Source organism: Prinia subflava, chromosome 1, assembly GCF_021018805.1.
Source record: "Prinia subflava isolate CZ2003 ecotype Zambia chromosome 1, Cam_Psub_1.2, whole genome shotgun sequence".
NCBI classification, from domain to species: Eukaryota; Metazoa; Chordata; class Aves; order Passeriformes; family Cisticolidae; genus Prinia; species Prinia subflava.
This window is the reverse complement of record NC_086247.1, coordinates 84,856,718-84,876,393: the sequence shown is the minus strand read 5'-3', so window position 1 is coordinate 84,876,393 and position 19,676 is coordinate 84,856,718. Positions and strand designations below refer to the sequence as shown.

General features: G+C 34.7%; 1 protein-coding gene across 1 annotated transcript in view; it reads right to left on the bottom strand.

Annotated features, from left to right (window-relative positions):
* EXOC2 (exocyst complex component 2) overlaps window positions 1-19,676 on the bottom strand; it is a 127,705-nt gene that overhangs the window by 73,207 nt on the left and 34,822 nt on the right. Inside the window, exons 6-10 of the mRNA XM_063401340.1 lie at window positions 19,203-19,327; window positions 7,570-7,650; window positions 3,632-3,777; window positions 3,454-3,535; window positions 2,850-2,952 (exon numbers count right to left, since the gene is read on the bottom strand). Of these exons, the coding sequence (XP_063257410.1) occupies window positions 2,850-2,952; window positions 3,454-3,535; window positions 3,632-3,777; window positions 7,570-7,650; window positions 19,203-19,327 (537 nt within the window). The remainder of the gene's footprint in view (window positions 1-2,849; window positions 2,953-3,453; window positions 3,536-3,631; window positions 3,778-7,569; window positions 7,651-19,202; window positions 19,328-19,676) is intronic.

The window sequence follows — 19,676 nt, the reverse complement described above, 5'->3', positions numbered from 1 at the left end:
CTCCCTTCTTCAATAAGTGAGGCAAAATTCCATCAAAATATTTTATAGACATAAAAACCTTTAATAGCATATTAATATGTATTTCTAGTTGTGTCTCTAGTAAAGTATGCAAAAAAACAAACTCTTTATCTGCAAGGCTGCACTTATCTGCTTCGGATTTGAGTGGAACCAGTGATAGCATCTCAAGCACATAAAATACAGTATTTTTCTTCCTACTGTATATGACTGTATCATCATGTAATCTTTAAATGTAATTACAGAAGGAATTATTTCCTGGCAGCTCATTAATTTTAGCACATGCATGCCAAACATACATAAATCAAGCTCCTGGGTTGTCTTTTTGTTTGTTTGTTTTGGTCTGGTGTTTTTTTGTCCACACACAGTCTGAAAAAAAAGAGGAGGGAGAGATAACAAAAAGATTGTGGCTTCTAATTTGCAGAAGCAAAACACTGTCTATCTTTAGGGAGAGAGGAGTATTAGAAGCCTGCTGTTGTGATTTTGAAGAGAACACAAAAGGAATGTAGTCGCATGGATGGCATTCAAGACTATCTGACAACAGTACTTTCAAAGGAGTACTTTCAAAAAGTGGTAGCTGCCCTACTGTTTAAGGCACTCTGTTACATTCTGAATTAATGAGAATTGGGACAGATTAAAAAAAGTCAAAATGCTTAAGGTGAACTATACTGATTATTATTATCTTAAGCAGTGCAGGGAATGTTTACTCCCTCACAAAAGCTGTTTTACTACAATAATATCTAATGTTAATTCAGACTGTGTTGAATTCTGTCTTCTTTGACAAACGTATGCAGCACTTGAACAAAAAAAATAAACTGTCAAAGCAGGATTGGTTGGATGGATGAGAAAATTACACAACTAACCATTTTGACAGGGTGACATTTATAAATTATGAGCTCAAGTCCTCTTCAGTGTTATGGGGGACTTTAGTCTTTTCTTAGGCACAAAACTTAAAAAAAAATTTCCACAGGTCTTGAAATACATACATTTACTTGGCTGCTAAGTGCTACAGTAAACTATTTCTGAACAGTATAAAATAATTAACAGTGTAAATACCCTAATACAATTGAGAGGAAAATATGAATGGAACCCTAATTATAAACATTAAATATTTGAAGAAAAAAACTACAGTACTTTAGTTCTTCATCAGCCTTCAGCTTCTGAGACAGACAAAGCAAGTGTATCAAGCAAGAAAAAACCCTCACAAAACCAGCAGGGTTTATGCAAACTATTTTACAATTTGGATTTTTTTTTAGTTTCATTGTTGCTCATTTCATTTGAAGTCCCCTGAAGAAAATTTACCTCATAACTTGCCTTCAGAAAATTTAAATGAATATACCCATGTATATTTAAAGTAGTGAAACTAATTTAACGATTTTGTAGGCTGGGGTTCTGTTGATTCATTGGAATTAAATTATTCCACATTGATCCACTCTTCTTGTACTTCTACATGTGGAATACATCTGGTTACATTAACACAGTCTGCTTTAACATAGGCTGGGGTAGTTTAAAAGATTCAATAGTTCAAGGTAAGGGGCTAGAAAACAAAACACCTTAAAAAGAACCAAGGAAAACAACTAACCCCAAAAAGTCATGGAAGAAACAATAAAACACAGCCAATCAAAAAACCCACAAAAACCACCAAATAAAACAAACAAACAAACAAACAAACAAAAAAACTCAGAATCAAAGCACATGTATAACTATGAGTTTTTCAAAGAATCCTTAGAAAAGGCCCTAAGACCTGGCTTAGGTTAAGGAACTGCTCTTTAAAGTCTTTAAGTATCACAGAGAAAAGAAATAGCCAGTGCCGCCTTCACAGACATAAACCGCTGAAGTATTCATCTTAAAAAGCAATTCCAATTACTAGGCAATATTTTTGTAGCATCCAGAAGAATGAGGAGCACTCCACATAAATGCACATGGGTCACTGTAGTCATTAACTCATATGATGCAAAGGGACCCAAGACACCTACACCACGACCGGGCCTGGTGCACACACAACACTCAAGACCTTGTGTAGGTGTCTGAATTTTACAAATGCTTCCTGCACAGTGCACTTGGTCTGCTTCTTTTAAGGTTAACTGATAAAAACACTGAGATTGTCAAGACACACTAGGAGCCCAGGTAGCATCCAAATCTCAAAAGCTTTCTAAATAAAGCCATCAAATGTTCCAGAGCACGCTAAAGTTTGGCACCAAGGACTGAAAGGTTAAAGTCTACATCAGCTCATCTCAGCAGCCCTACAACAGCCATCAGCTTTCTGACAAACAGAAAATCTGTAAATGTTAATGAAAACTGGGCAACTGTTTCCTGTTCATGAAATATAAAGGAACTTCACTGTTTAGGCTGACCCATAAAAGAGCCAATATGACTTTCAAACAATAGAACAATCTTGATTAAAGCCTCCCTGTTTTCTGACTCAGGATGATTCCATTCCAAGGTCAAGTCAAGCTAAAGTGTAAGACAAGTTAGTAAAGAATCTATTTTGAGGGATGCAAACCAGGAGTGGTCATTTCAAACACAGCTTGCAATATGTCAGTTTAGAGAAAGCAACAAAATCTCAACATGCCTTAAAGATTTAAAAAATTAATTTCAAATCTCAGTTATCTTTCAATAAATTGTTCTCATTCAAGAACTGTTTTCCAGTCCTTCAATAAACAACCCAGTACCATTCCATGGCCATTATTTATATAATCAAAGAGTCTCAAAATACTCACAGCTTTAAAATCAGTATTTAAACCACAGTAATACTAGTCACTACCCTATTTAGGAAACATTTAAATACACATTTAACACCATATGTCTGATGAAGGCACTAGGCAAATTATTACCTTATATAACGTTTCTGATCATGCAATGTTGACGGAGTTTCAAGCAGCTTATCCAACAAAAGTTCTCGTAAAGCTCCAATTCTGGTTTCAACTTCAGCATAATCTAGGAATAGGGAGCAGGAATAAATCCAATGTGTCCTTAAGCAGTATCATGAACTTAAAATTATGTTATTTTCCTAGGGCATCAGACACTTTTGGAGTTAATGTGGAAATCAATATAAATCATTTTATAACAAGCCACATCTGAAAATATTATACATGACAGTTTTACAAAACCAGAGAATTAGACTTTCAAGTCTTTCCAACAATATGTGAGAAAGATACTCAAAGTCACATTTTAATTACTTTAATCTTTTTTATGTCCAGTAACACCAAGCCTAAATAAATAAATAGAATTGGCTGTGATTTCACATTTTGTAGTATAAACCTCACTCAGAAAACTTGCCAGAAATATTGCCTAGAGTAATTGGATCCTATAAATCTGTAATTTGTACGGATGAAAATCTGTAACAAAACCACATAAAGCTCTTTGGTCTCCTATGTGCTTTTTAGCCTTTAAGTTAAAAAACCCCCAAACCATTAAATAACATAACCCGCATCTTACATTTTTTGAACACTTGAACCTCTGTCTTTCCGAAGAGGGACTTGGCTTTTTCGTAGTCATTAATAACCACATCATAATCGCCCTTAAAAACAAAACCAAGCATTTACATTTGTCAAGAGAAAGACTAATGTCAAAAGGCCACTTTCAAAAACTGAAAATTATATTTGAAGTACTATACCTTCTGGATATTTCTTTCAATATTTAAAGGAAGATTGAAAAGAAATTTAAAGCGCTGAAGAACATTAAGTGCGTTTCTTGTTGAATCAGCTTTGTCCTTGCGACCCAGCACTTCTTGAAATAAGGTATCTGCTGTGTTACTGGCTCCTATTTCAAAAAGGGTGACAGTGAGAAAAAGTAGAGTAAGTAATCAGTTGAAAGCACAAACAGATTTTCTTTATTTTAATGAGTTATTTGAGGTTTTTTTAAGAGCAAATGAGTAATTATTGCTGATCTTCATACTTTTTTGTTCAACTGTGTTAATATTTTACAACTGCTAAAATTCTATTTCAAAGTGAACCACTTAGCATTTTAATGTGGTAAGACCCCTGTGTGATTAAAAACAATCACTCTTTCCTATTTCAAATGCTTAGCTTTGGTGCAGATATTTTATAGTTTGCTTTGGCTCCAGATGTACATTTTACAACCAAATTATGCAACTCAGGATATAGAAAAAGTCATAGAAAGTTTTATTTTTTAAAAAAGTATAATTTTATTTTGGTAATAAATGTCAGAGCTTCTAAAGTTATCACTGAGTTTTGCAAATAATTTTTTTATATTTTCAAATCAAGTCTTAAAAATTATTAACAATAGTTCAGCTAATTAAAAGTGCCAGTGGTTAAGACAAAGACAATGTCATGACTAAAAAGTCTAACTAGCTGGTCACTGTAACAGAATGAATACAAATTGTCTTTACATTGCATTAAAACTTACTGGCTTCATCACACACCGGATGAAGCCTTGGTCAACAATTTCACGTACTTAAGTCTCTATATTATCTACAAATATTCTTCAATAAATACATTAAATATCACCCTAAAACTTTTTCTACCCAAACTAAAAATGCGTTCTGTTTTCTAATAAAGATTGTTTCCTAATATAGAATAATAAAATTTCATTTATAGTAGAGAAGACTTACACTGCATATGAATATTTGCATTTTTCAACTTACAACTTACTTTTAATTAATCAAAAGCAAAAAGTGGAACTGCTTTAGCCTTTTTGATCATTGCGTGTAGAAGTTTCTACATTATCTGGTCTAGTGACTATACTTTAAGCAAAGATGAAAAAAATTACATCAGTCTCACTGGGTGGCTTGCATGCCATTTTCTGTAGTCAACACTGTGGGTGGCCTGCTCATGTTAAAAGTAGTCTTTGTAAAATAATTGTTATATCTAAATAATGTTTAAACTTTGTTGAAAATTTGAAGCCTTGATGTAAAAAAAGTTTTGTCAGGACATCTATTTCCACCACATACTATTCAGCACAGAATACTTTAATCCATTAAGGAGAAATGCACAATGAAAACAGTTATCTGGACATTTAAATACAGATCACCATTAAAGTATGATTTTTCTCAAGGTTAGAAGAAATGATTGTTTTGTAAATCTTTCTAGTAAGTAACATTTTGTTTGTTTGAATTCACATGTTTCTTGTCCATTCTTTTAATAGCCCAGAAGCAATGTGTTATACCTGGGAATTGAAGTTATATTCACAAAGTTTGTGGTTTTTTGATTCAGTGCAAACCTTTTTTAAAAAGTAATCAACAACTACAAAAACTAGGAAAACTACAGTGATTTCTATCTTCATCTCTTTATAAAATCCTCAATTCAGGTAAATAATTCTACATTTTTTAAAGGTACTTTTTCTGTTTTATAAGAAACTGAATTATATCAAATTACTTATTAATGTATTAATGAATTCAATACTTCATGCAAAACAGGTCTATCTTTTCAGATTTTAAATACTGTAATGTTTCTCCTCATCCCTCCAAATTCTTTCTACAATAACAATCTTTATCTCTTGATTAATGATGAACCATTCATGGATAAAGTTTCAGTTCTTATACTGACTATGTTTTCAAAATGGATGATTCATCTACGTGAAATTCAGTTCGTGATTCTTTTACTTCAAAAATGAATCTCTGGTTATTCAACATTTGTCTTAGAGCCTGACAAAAACACTACATAAAGGATTTTGATTTACCTCCTTTAATATATAATTCTTCATTAAATTAATTATAAGACTCTCCATGCTTTTAATAATATAAATTTAACTGCTTGTTTAGCAATTAAATTAAGCAAAAATCCCGAACATCTATAATTCCAGCTAAAACATCAACCTGTTCTTTTACTATCCCATGCCATTTCAATTCAAAAACTTGGAACCCTCTAAACATACATTCAGATGCTGTGGAAAACATGCTCATTGTTAAGGGTTTGTAACCAAGCTTACACAACAGCAGTTGTCTCTCAAAACATGTCTCTACAGTCCATAAAATGCCCAATTCAACTAAAGAATCAAAGTCATTTTTGAAAGCGGTCCCTGCTACTCAGGGATTATGGAAGCTTTTCAATGGTCAGACAAGAAACAAAGCTTTGATCCTAAACTACTTTGCATAATATTATTTACTCTTTTTAAATCCTTGTATGCCTACTTCCCTGCCTCCCACCCATCATGACTTGCAAAGTATCGTGAGGAAAAGCAGCCAATTCTTTTCATAGAAGAGCCAAACTTCAAACCACTCTGAAGTGTCTGACACAAGTTCCTCTACAGACCCAGCTTGAAAAAGACAGTTTGCATTGTCTACATACAGAGTCCAGCCACCAGTTATCAAATGAAACAGTAATTATATATTATAGGTAAATTTGTCTTTTATTGGTGTATATAGGAAAACACCACAAACCTAAAGTTTTGCTTTTTTATTTGAAATCTGTCACACAACTTAGTAAAAGGGGAACTGCTCTCCAAGGAATCTGTCCTTGGTGCATGACACGGCCTAAATACAGAGCACTGAGGATTGCACTGGAAAATTTCAGCAAATGCTTCTTTTTCTCCTACCAAGGTGAACCAAACACTCTGCACACAGACACACGCTACAGTCTTTATATAGAGGTGAGAGGTTTTATGTGGTATTTTTTGCCGGTTTGGTTTTCTCATTTCAGGCATCAAGATGAGGGAATAACAACGTTTGAACTACACCTTTATTGTGAGCATCAAGGAATCCCTACTGAAAAGGGCTAGAGCTGTTCACAAAACCCCCTGCTTTCTTTGTGCTCCACACATAAACACACGTACAGTCACTGCTTTCTTCACACAGGACAAGAAAAACAGTGAACTTCCATGTCACTTTCTTGATTTCATAAAACACACTCAGACTTTCCAACACTGAGTCAGCTATCTGCATGTCATTCCTGCTTATTGATACAGCACTAAGGGAAACATCCTCTGTGAAAAAAATCACAATGAAACAAAGTAAAATTATCTTGGCAGAAGTCCCAGAATAAAAAAAAAAGTAACTTTTTGATCTGATGAAACACATACCGAACTGCAGCAAATTCAAGCCATCTCTCTCAATGCAACCTTACAGCTAATACAGAGAAAGAGAAAACAAAGTACTGACAGCTTTTCAAGGTTTCTAGTAAGAATAAATGTGCCAAATAGTCTAAATGCCAGTACATTAAGTGAAAAAGATCCTGTCAAGAGACCTTGACTGCAAACATCTTATAATTGGGTTTTTTCCTGCCTTTACTTGAACATCTTACAATCCTGGTATTTAGGTCAGCTCATCCTTCTACAGGTCTGTCTATCCATATAGCTCCTTTGTTTTCCTCATCCACTCAAAATTGCAATGCCACCAAAACTAATCTAAAATAAACACTTTATAACATCTTTGTTTTGATATTTATTTGCTTTGTTATCACAAACTCTGCCAAAAGTCGTGGCAACCACTGCTACTTATTTCAAAAGATGCATTATCACTCCCTGGAACCACTATCACCAAACAGGGAAGGGACAAGAGACTGTTTTCTATTTTCTACAGTATTCCTAGGAAAATATTAAGGCCTGCTAGAAAGTCCAAAGTCCATAAATAGTTGCTGCTGGAAGGACAAAACTTACTGTTCAGTACATTCTCCAGTTTTTGCGTCATGGATCCTTCTACTTTTTCCGTTCCATCCGCTTCCAGTTTTTGATGGATTGCTGGAATAAAGTGTCTAGTTAAAATGCAGAGCATTTTAATAGCTGGGAACACATTACATCAAAGTGACACTTTTAAACATTTTTAAAATTAAAAATAAAGTGTTATTTTTCTTTTTAGACACAAAAAAATACAAACATGCTTCATGGCAGCAGAGTCTAGTGGAGGACAGGGCTCAGAGCCAGACACTGCAGAATTTTAACCATTACTTTGACACTGACTTCCTGTATCCTTTTGATACAGGAATGCTTAAGAAAAAAACCCATAAACATATAGACAGAATAATCCATTAACTATTACAATCTAAATTAGCCATCTTGTACAGGTAATAATTAAAATTCGTATTTTGAAAAGTACCATTTAAACACATAATACTTCTGCTTCGTAAGTCACTGATGTCACAAAAAAGAAATTACCAGTAATTAAAGGGTAGAAAGAGAGTCACTGGGAATCTGGATGATCCCAAAATCCAGTGTTAGAATATTCTCCCATCACCTCTTTTCATCTATAAAAAGGCACTCCTAAAATACAGTTTAAGAGTTTCTTGGAGCATTAACCATTATCACAATGCTTCTATGTAATTCTGCTCAAAACAACAAGAAAACAGAGGGGAGGTTGCTTTATTTTTATTTAAAGATGTTATTTTTCTCCTGTCCTAAAATGCCGAAATCCTGAACTCTTATTTCCATGTGGTATTACTAATGGAGGTGGAAATGCACAGCACCAGCACTAATTTATTCTTTTACTATAATTTACTCTAATTTCTTTTTCAGGGAGGGGGAGACTTAACAGCACAGCCTGATGACACTATCTTATTCTGAAAATATGAACAGTGAATGTAGTGTAGGTAGACCTTTGTTCTACTTCCCCTCTCTCACACAGCCCTACCTCACTCTTCTACTGTTCAGCACAACCAGCACAAGCCAGTATTTCTCTCTTTTAAGGTATTACTCCTGTATATATGCAGCACATACAAAATACAATTTTCTTTCAAATTTTTATTCTGTTAATGTGTAAAATCCGCTCTATCAAACAGCCATCAGCTCCTATTGCTTTAGATATCTTTGAGGCTTAAAAAAACCCTCCTACTGCTTTCCACTGGTTCTCTATAGAATGAGGCTAAGCTACCCTTGAAAACAGTGATACCCAGTGCTTTGAAAAAAGCAAGTAATGATATATTATTAGTTCAAAACACAGATACAGTTCTGAAAGTAGTCTCTCAATTGTTCCAGCAACCTAAGCTCCTCAACTGGATTCTTTTAAGGTGACATTCTTTTAAACATTAGAAGAAGCACTGCAAGACTACATGTGATGTGCTGAAACAGATACCTGGAATTCAATCCACTGGGTGAAATTTGAACTAGGTCTGAAATACTGCCATAAACTGTACATACCATGCATACAGAGATGCCACTGCCAAGAGGTTTCCTCTCTGGTGCCATCCCTACTTGCCCCTGCCATGCAGATGCAAGCTAACAAGTGAACAAGGACAAGAACCTTGTGGCCTTAGTCCTACTGCAAGGTGTGAGCAAGGCTGGCTATTCTGAAACAGGATGGCCCTTTACAGTCTTTAGCCTCTTTCAAAGGAAGAATTGGGGGGAGATAGAAGATACAGGGGAATAATGCCAGTGTGTAATTTAAAAAAAAAAAAAAAAGGAAAATTACATTATTCTCAAACATCCAAATTTGACCCCTCAATCCCTTGATCCTACACAAAGAATTAAAGGAAGTCTTGCTTTCATGAAAATACAAGAGCAACTCTATTTTCATTCTTAAAGTCATCAGAGGGGTGAAAAAAAACCAATTAGGACATCATATTTCTTAAGACAATCAACCCTTAAATAAAATGAACGAAAACTAACAGATTCTTGCATATTTTAAGGACAGACATCTATCTTAAAAGATTGTGTGTTCTTAACTGTTGCACATATTTTGTGTACAACGTCGACAGCACTTACCAACCAGAATACTTCCACAATTTCATAACATAAAAATTAGTGCCTCTACTGACATTATTCTGTTTCTATATATCATTTTCAGTCAGAGACAGCCAATTACTGTAGTGCAATTAATGTTACATACTGAAAAGCAAGTTCAGCAGAACAGCAACCACAACGTAAATAGACATTTTAAAGCCAAATGTTGCAAGTACTACTGGAATCACATGACATTGTAATGACATTAATTTACATATTTTCAAATCATTCTATGAAACAGACTTTTGAAAGATACTTTAAAAAGAGACACAGATAATAAAATCTAAGTTATATACTGCCTCAGAGATTTTTAAAATTTAGCATTTTGGAACCATTGATTACATGCCATTAACTGCTGACCAATTCAATATCATGTAGTTTCTGAAGGGGACACACTTAAGTATTCCCAAAAGTGACCTGTGATATCTAAACCTCTGTCAAAGCATACATGCTGGCAACAAAAGGTAAAACTTTTCTTGTATGTAGGTTTTAAAAGAGCATTATTTACCACGTTAGAACTTTCAAAAAGTCTCAAAATGTAACTTCTTATTATGAAGGCAACTTATTTAGAAATTATGATGTTATTAAAAACAAAATATCATGATCTTTAACCTGTTGCTGAAAGTTAAAATACATCTTCCCAAAGCACTTCTCTTTCTCATCTTGTTCAGAAAAGAACATACAATAGCAATATTCTAGTCCCTCCTCTTCCTCTTAGAAGGCAGAAAATATTTTTTTTTCACATTTGTAGCTTTTGTGCATAGTAATCTGGAAAACAGTATTCAAGAATCTTAGCTGAAAATTTTGATGTTGGAAACCCAGGAAGAATGGTCTTACTAAATCAATTCATCATGCACATTCAGACAGAGAAAAGTATGTCAGCGGGGCAAAAAAAATAAAAATAAACCGAAGTGTTAAGTTTCAGAAACGTGGAAATCATTGCAGAGTACAGATAAAGACATACTAAGTATATGTAACCAGGAATGTAAACCAAAAGGCCATTATTTTTGACCCATTGTCTGAAATAAGGTATTTTAGGACATTCTGTAAAGTCTAAACCTACTTGAATTACTTTGTGTTCACACAATAAATTTGTTATATTTCCTTCTATAAGTTTAGGCTACTTTGTTCACTGTAGCTATTTTTACACATTATATTCAGATTTATCAATAAGTACATTCATTGTGTTCCAAAAGAAAAAAGAAAGTCTTAAGTATTCGCAGTGAAAGTCTTTCTAATAAAGTCTGAGCTTACTCCATTTGCATCAAATGATTTTCAAAGAGCTAAGTGCATGTTCTTTCCATGGGGACCAGACAAAAAGTCTTTGATTTAGAAGTTCAGACAATGAAACTATATGCAGTCAAGAAAAGAATCTGTAGACCTCATCTTTGGAATGAATCTAGAGACAATCCAGATTTTTTTTCTCTTAAAGCGCTAAATCTATCTAATAGTGGGATGATACTGTTGGGGACAATCTCTGCTCTCCGGTACCCAGAGGGCTTCTTTTTGCTGGATCGAGCAATCACACAGCTGCAGGGCAGCTGCAGTGAGATCATTTGGTGCAAAACTAACTCACTAAGGAAGAAATGTTGCTTTACTGATCAGTAAAGCTTGTCTAAACCTTGCCTCAGTGGCAGCACTGCAGTATAAGGAAAGGAGCATGTGGCCAAGGGAAGGTGGAAAGCCATCCTACTCTTGCCACACTACCCAGTACTTAAGATGACCTTCAAATGCAACTTCTTACACTCAACCCTTCACTGGCTGCAATAAGAAGAGTAAGGACAAAATTTTATGTCTTTGGACATAAAGGATGCTAAAGGATGGATGGAATTTTTCTTGAACTGCCAGTTACCCTGAATTTACCTGACACAAACTAAATAAGTTGGAAAAGCAGCTGGAAACTTAGCAGAATCTGCTCCTTATTTTTAGGAGCTTTACTGTAAGAAGCATACAATAAATGAAAATGAGGAAAGGCCGCATCTGGATGCTTCAACTAAGGCCAGACAATTAACTGTATTTTGTATCATCTTTGCCAGTAAGCGCTCATGTTTCCCAGCTAAGTCAGAATATTTAAAGGCTTGCAAACTTCACAGCTGCAGGCAGATACTGATTAAAAATAGCAAAGAAACTAAGTTTAAAACTCACAACCTGTAACTGTGACTAAATACACCAGAACACATGCAAAGTTCAGTCTGGGAAATAAGCCATAATGCAGGCCTTGTATTAAAATAAATGGCAATTAATTAATTGTTACTTGTGTTGAAAACAATTTTATTTAATCTATGAAAGGATATGGGTTTTCTTGTTAGATTTATGGCAACCATAAGTCTAGTAAATTAAACCACCCTTACCACAATCATGCAGCTTTTGATTTGCAAATTTCATACTTGATTTCCTGATTAGATATTTTTAAAACATACTTTAAGACAAGCACCAGGCATGGCATTCTCAAAAGTTCCTCAGCCTAACTCCCAGCTCAGAGTAACACAGATGAATATTTTCTACCATTTTCCGACAACAGGTTGGCTAGAAATGCATTTTGGCATATCTGAAAATCTTACTCATTTTGACAGAAATGTGGTTAAAGAAAAAAAGTACTTGAAATAAATCACATCCTTTTAGTCAGATGCAGAAAACAGGAGGGGAAAGAATACAAGATGGGCAAGGCCAACTCAGCAAAATATTTCCAAAGATCTGATGTGTTAACTGGCACCAAAGAACAGTAATGGAGGAATGAAGAACACATGTTAGAACGTTGTCATGATTCATTGCCCAGTGCATGAATAAAAATGCCTTTTGGTTTCCTTTATTGGAAGATTAATGATTTTTTGTAATTTTAGCAAAATATAAGAAGGTTATGGATGAAGACAGTATCCCTATGTAAGGTAAAAACTTATTGAATGGATTCAATAGGACTGCAGGCCTGCATATAAAGAGGAAAGCAATAAAGACAGCATGCCATGCACAGAGCTCTTAATACATTACTCTATGAAAATATAAAAGAAAGTAGGTTTTTTCCCTATGGCCATTAGTTAATAGCACGAAGTCTAGTTTGGTTTGGTCATTCCTGCAGTGTCCCTTGAGAATTCTAGATATTTTTGTATTGGCATAGCAAACTTGCCTTTGTTTTGGTTAATATTATTAATCCTAGCAAAACTGACAAAATATTGAACTGAATGCAGTATTGTCTTAGGTTGCCTTTTTGTGTTTTGTTTCTCTAGCATTTACTACGTCAAGTTTGTTTACCAATACAGTGGAGAAAGTCAAAGAAAATGCTCAGATGGACTTATATTAAAGCAAGTCTGATATCTCTGGGCAAATATTTTGGAAATAGGAAAATGTGGCTTATTATTCTGCCTATGGATGCACTAAAAATTCCAGGACTGGATCCAGGTCTTTGCCAGAACACCTTAGAATTAAAGAGTACAGAACACGCTGTTCTCTACTGGCACTAACTTTCTGCATCTGTGAAACGTAAAAATAGTAAAAATAAAACCAGCTTTTAAGTGTTGCATTTAAAAGGTGGTATGGAAAGCAAAATGGAATAATCTAGCATGAAATTAAGGTGGTTTTATGGCTTGCAGGGTAAGTCTGGGTCAAAACTAATCACAATAGCTTTTTTGCACACTTGCAATCAATTGCAGAATTTGCCGTTTGAAAACTGCAACTGCAAAATTTATTTCTCTTTTTACATGCTTTACTATTTTTCAAATTCAAACAAAAAAGTTAACTTACGTGAAAAAAACCCAAGTTCATAAAATATGACAGCCACACAGTACCTACAGGCTGCCAAAACTGCATCCCTTTGGAAAAATTCTGCAAGTAATTAGCTCACATCTCTAAAACTGTAATGGGTGAAGAAGCTACATGAGCACTCGGCATAAAAGCAGGTACAGGCTTGGGCAGAGGATTTTCACAATGACCTGTGACAATTCCTGCTGTTTCCCATCTTTTCTAATCAGACTTTCTCCTGCTTGAGACAAAAAAAAACCCCAACTCCCTACACAATGCCATGCTAGGACCTGCATGAGAGTTTGAGCGTTTCATCAGTTGCGATAATTCTTGCTTTTATAAAGTTGCATTAAGGTAACCATTGGTCTGCTAGAAAAATTGACCATAAGAACTTCATAAAGAGGAAGCATTCACCCAAGACTAAACTATCTACCACCACTTAGATATTCTATGGCACCCCTTTGTTAGGTCACCTTTCTCTCAGAATACATTTCTTATTTTAATGTCCCTCTTGTTATCTAGTGCTGAAAGATCAGGACACAAGTTTTCAACAAGCAAAATTAAAATAAGTTTAATTTAGCATGGCTGTTTTTAGAATGGCTAATTTAGCAAATCTATTTTTTCATTTTGAATGCTGAGCAGACCTATAAATGTAAGGGAAAAATATGAAGCAATGATAGTACTTATCCTTCTCATTCAGCTTTTGTCTGTAAGGGTAGAATAAAGATGATTTAAGTAGTCAGACAGAGGAGCTACTTGGAAAGCAAGACAGTGAGCAGAGAGCACATCAGCTATTGCTTCATGTTGACTACATGGAGGCATGAACATAATTCCTAACTAGAAATAATCTAACTTGCCCCTACTATGGGGCACACAGATGTAGGGGAGCTGCTACTCTGAAGTGACTGATATGCTCTCAGATACGTATGCGATACATGCAGCATAATTTTTTATTCTTGCCAGATTGTTTCCATGGCCCTACTCTTTCTTATGATCTTTAAAATCACTAGGTGTAACAGAAGATTGCTCTTATCCTGCAAATACAATATTCTATCACTTGAAGCAGGATAAGGAAGATAACATTAATAGACACACATCACACAGATAATTAGAAACAGAGCTATTCCAGACATTTCAAGTCACCTGCACAAAATTTAGGTAGCAATCATATATTTGAATTTAATTTACCCAAATTCATAGGTTTAATAAAAATCCATTCCCTTTGAAAAAATATACATGAGAGTAAAGTAAAGCAAAAGTGTGAATCAGATTTATTACAAACCAGCAATGTGACAACAGCAAAAAGTAGCACAACATCTCAATGCCACATTACCAAGCAAAAATGGTCATGCACTAGCACTTAATTGGACAAAAGAAAACCATTTTAAAATTAATCATCAGTCTAGTTTGCAAACAGAATCACTAATGAAAATTTTTGTTGGCTCTATATAATCTCTTTAAATTCAAATGTAACAAAACTCCTCCGAAGTCTGAAGCGAAGGGACACATTTATGACAGACAAGAATCAAATTTTAGCTTCTCAAATTCCCTGTCTCGATCAGAATTGAATATAGCTCAGGTGGTATTTTTTGTTTTACTTTCAGAGAAAATTAATCTAACAGACATAATGGCAGCAGCACAGACTTATTCAGCCTGAATCCAATCCTGGATCACTAACATGCTCATTCTAAGAATGAGCCTTAGGGAATGAACTGTAAAAATAGTCTTTAGGAACAAAAAAACCAAATCAAATCAAAAAAACAGGCATTGGCCAGATTAGGATCATTTCAGCCAGGTAATTTCAGCCACATTATCCTAGCTTATATATTAAGAAAGGTAGTAGATAAAAGGTCAACTATATATAGTCTAAGGTCCCTATCATGCAGGTATTCCCACAGGCCACATATCTGAACAGGAGTGGAAAAGGGAAAAAAGGAACAGTGCTGTAACAGCCAGCAGTGCTTCTTTTGTACAGACTTCCTGAAAACCACAAAAAATGTGTTTGTACTTGTAATTGCAAAAAAAAAAAAAAAGTTGCCATGGCAAACTAGAGAGGCAAATCTAAATCTCAAATTTGTACATGATATCTGTCTTTTAAAGACATTACAGCATCTCCTATATCTACCAACAGAGATGTCGTACATACATGATTTTGTGTACATGAGAAACTGAAGTAGTAATTTCCCTATTTTTCTTCCTTTCTTTTAAATAAGAACAAACTGTAGCCTTAGGTTCATTGCAAAGAGCATTTCAGAAAACAATATAGTGAAATAAAATTAATTTGCTAACTTTCCTAACGCCTGCTGTGCGGGACCCGATTTGCTCACGACAATAAAATATGTCTGAACTACAAGCACATAAACAGCCACCCTTTTAGGAATGCTACTTTCTAGGCTGCAACTCGAATTACAGGAAATGAACCAGCTGAACTCCCCGACACTGACAAGTGGGTCAAGTTGAGATAAACCCTGCTCCCCTCAGCTCAGTTTACAGCTCCCTTCAGCTGACGAAACAAACTTCCTGTTGAACACCTCCTCTGCAGAGCCAAACTGTCAGCCAAGCTAACAGGCAGAGAGACAGAGGGATCTGATAAGGCTGTTCTATTTTCCCAGAAATTAAACGAAACAAGGATGGGTTCTGGTCTATTTGAGCTCTTGTTTTCTTAGTAAACAGCCTCTAAATCACAAAATACAATAAGCATATTAGGACTGCTTTTTATGGTTTCCATTGCTTATTTATGAAAATGTTAATAGCAATTTAAATGTGTAATAGAGTCTGATAGTACATTTAAGATCAGACAGAACTTACTCATCCTACCTAATCAAAAAAGCTGCACAATAATCAGTAATTCAGGGTTTCCTTAATTAAGGTAACATATATGGAACAATCATTGTTAAATGTATATGAGTTTTAAAAAGCATGTAAAAAAGCTGCAGAGGAGTATAAAGTAACTGGAGAAGCAAGTGTTATACCTCCTAATGTGATCCTCCTATGAAAAGTTATCCTGTACTAATTTAGGGAGACTTAAGAGAAATAACTGCTCACAAGTAGCTCTGCTCTATAACTACAATGCAGTAGACCTGCAGTTTATGAAGCATAACCACTGGGGTTAGAAAATGTGTCCTAAAATATCTTAAGGGGAAAATTGAGAGTCTAAATTTTTGCCCTCAAACCCCCCATGTCTTTAGAAAATAAATTAGATTTTAGAAATCTTCCCAAAGCAAGAGAGTTAAAAAATATTTAAAGCAAAATTAACCTACTCAGAAAATTTAAATCATATTGGAAGACAGAAAATATGTATTCAGTAAGGTTTTCCCTTGAGTCACTTTTCATCTGTGACAGTTGTATGCTCAGCATCAAAAAAAAAGTTTGCAGAACAATGGCTACACCCCTAAGAGTTTGCGCTGAAACAATTGTTCAGCTTTCAGATATAAACTACTCCTCATGTTTGTTGAAATGCATACAAATTCTAGTTGCACTTTTTTAAAGGAGAAAATAAGACATAAAAATTCACCCTTACATGTGTAAGGGCAGAAAATCATCATCTTGCACAATAACTGCCCAGCCAGATTATCTTTTTAATTAAATGTTCTTCTGCTAAGAAGCTTAAATTTCATAACTGTATGCTGAAGAATTATTGGTGGGCTTGTTTGCTTGGGGGTTTTTGTTTGGTGGTTTGTTCTTGCTAGTTTTTCAAATCTCCATCTGAGTTGTTTCTCTAGAACAATGGTAGTAAAGCTTACCCTTAATTCTCAGCATCTTTCATTTGAGAAAACTTTAGTGATCAAATGTTCAGGAAAAAGCTTTGATATCTAGCAGTAGGGTTGGATGATGGCACCGAAGAAGTCCTTTCTTTCTTGTTGCTACTGGAAGCCATATCCAGCTTAACAGTCGATTGTACCTACCACAAGTTCAAGTCTTTAAAAAGTTATGCAATTTCTCCATGTATACTCTTTCAAAAATGTCCTGCTTAACGAGGAAGAACAGGCAAATAAGTAGTCCAGCATTCAAAACTAAAATTCATATGCCATAAGAGTGGGTTTACTGACTGAAAAGAAGCAAAACCCCTTTTGCACATGCATTGAATATGACATTTCAACAGAGAAATGCATATTAAAATGCTACAGAAGGCAGCTGTGACCTGTACTGCATCCTCATTAAGAATTTGGGTTCAGAATTTAAAAACTGAGTATTACATTGATGTTGCCTTTGAACTTCAGTTTTGAATTTTTAAGTGAGGCTTTAAGTCTCTTATTTTCTTTTACAAGGTCATTGTTCCATTATACCATTTCAATTCACTGTATTAACTTAAAGTCTGCTTCCTTTTGAGCAGGAGATCACTGAGGGGAAGACAAAGTCAAGCCATTTTGGTTACAGACAAAAAGTGACATCAAGAACCACTTGAGTCATCCCATGTTGATGTTCATAATTTAGCTAAAGTACTGCACTGATAAACCCTGATTTTAGGTAAAAACAACACTGATAAAGGTAAAAGATGCAAAACAATATTACAGCTTATAATTTTTTAAGAATTGAGACTACCGTAGTTAATAAAATAAATGAGGTTGCTTTCCCTACCATTATTTTACTAAGATTTCTCACATTACTACTTGCTCGTTCACTTCCTCATTTATCAGAAAATCAGTCTCCAAAGGAAAAATGCTACTAAGGGGCGGAACAAAAAAAATTACTCAGTTGTTCTCAGCTTTTCTAAAACCTCACAATATTTATGATCTGCCGTATCTTTCTTCAAATCCTACTAAGTGATCCAAAAAATAATCTTACAAGGTAACACTGTTAGCACTACTTTTTACCTATAGCAGCAACCTCTTGAAAACAGAACTCTCAGTCTTTTAGAGTATTTGATATTCCATAAGCAAAGCCGATTTGGTTGTGAAAAACAAGCCACATATCCATATTTATTTTGGATTATGTTTGAGACAATTTAAGAAAAGAAATAGGATTTCAATATTTTCAAGAGGTGTAAGAACTACAAGGAAAGCCTATTATTTTTCCTAGCATTTAATGAAAACTCAGCTTAAAAAGGTGTAAGAATGCCAAATAATGGTTCTTCTTAGAGTCTTTTCCCATAAGTACCATGACATTCTTCAGGTTTTTGCTAAATTCTTTAATACTTTTGTTATTGAACCTAATTAGATTTTGGCTAAAGGGGTCAATGACCAGGATGGATAATCAACATAGTGGTAAATGAAAAACCTATTGGGGATGATTTCCTGGGCACTGTTGCTGTCTTATCCAGACCAGAGCCTCACTATACAGGACTACAGTAGCCCACAATGAGGTTTGACCTGCGAAACATTTGATGCTTTAAGACTGTGTCTGTGTTTGTCTATATACAATAAATCTATATACAAAAATGGCAACTATGATAATCTCACTAGTGTGTTGCATTCTCCCAAGGCAAGCAGAACACAAAAGCTCTCTGATTTCCCAAATAACGAGTGTCTGGATATTCATATAAATATTACTGTCTGACTATTGAAAAAGGTATCATAAAATCAAGTTTTTTCTGTTGCTACAGTTTGCAAGTCATCTTAATATTAACTCCAGTTTAACACTTCTCCCCCTTGCATTTGTGGTTTAAGCAATTGGATCAAATGCCTTCAATTCCTGTAAGATACAGTTGGTGACATCTTTTGCAAATAAACCACATCAATCAGCTAACCAGTTCTGGCTTGTGACCAACACAACACAGATATTGAGCTCATCATACAATTTTAGTACAGACTGTGAAGAGAAACAAAATTTTTAGTATTAAATTCAACCATATATGCGCATAAGTATTTTCCTTGATACTGTACTTAGTAAGTGCAAGGCATCTTTACCTGACAGAGCATCTTGTGCTTCAAAAAATGTGCTGAGACCTCCTTTCACATAAGCTAGACTCCCTTCATTTTTCTTATTGGCTTGTTTCTTCAAATTCACAACAGCCGTTTTGAGCTGATCAAAACTGAAAACAAACAAGAAAACCTCAGAGACATAAAAACAATACGGTCAGCTAATAAATAAACAGAACAAACTACTTGGAAAATAAAGCCACTTACTTTCAGAAAAACTAGTAAGGGTGAAGAAATTGCTAATGAGCATGCTTTTCAGTAATAAGAATTTATTCTTAGACCAAAATCTCAGTTTTTTAGTTTCAGCCCTAAATAGAGGGCTCCTATCACTTATGATGGAAGAGATTTCTTTATAACACAAACTAGTCAAGATGTTTCTTCTTAATATGCAACATTGCTCTTACTTAACTGTCTGTACTATATTAAATAGGTGACAGTAGAATTCACTGCACTTAGTACACG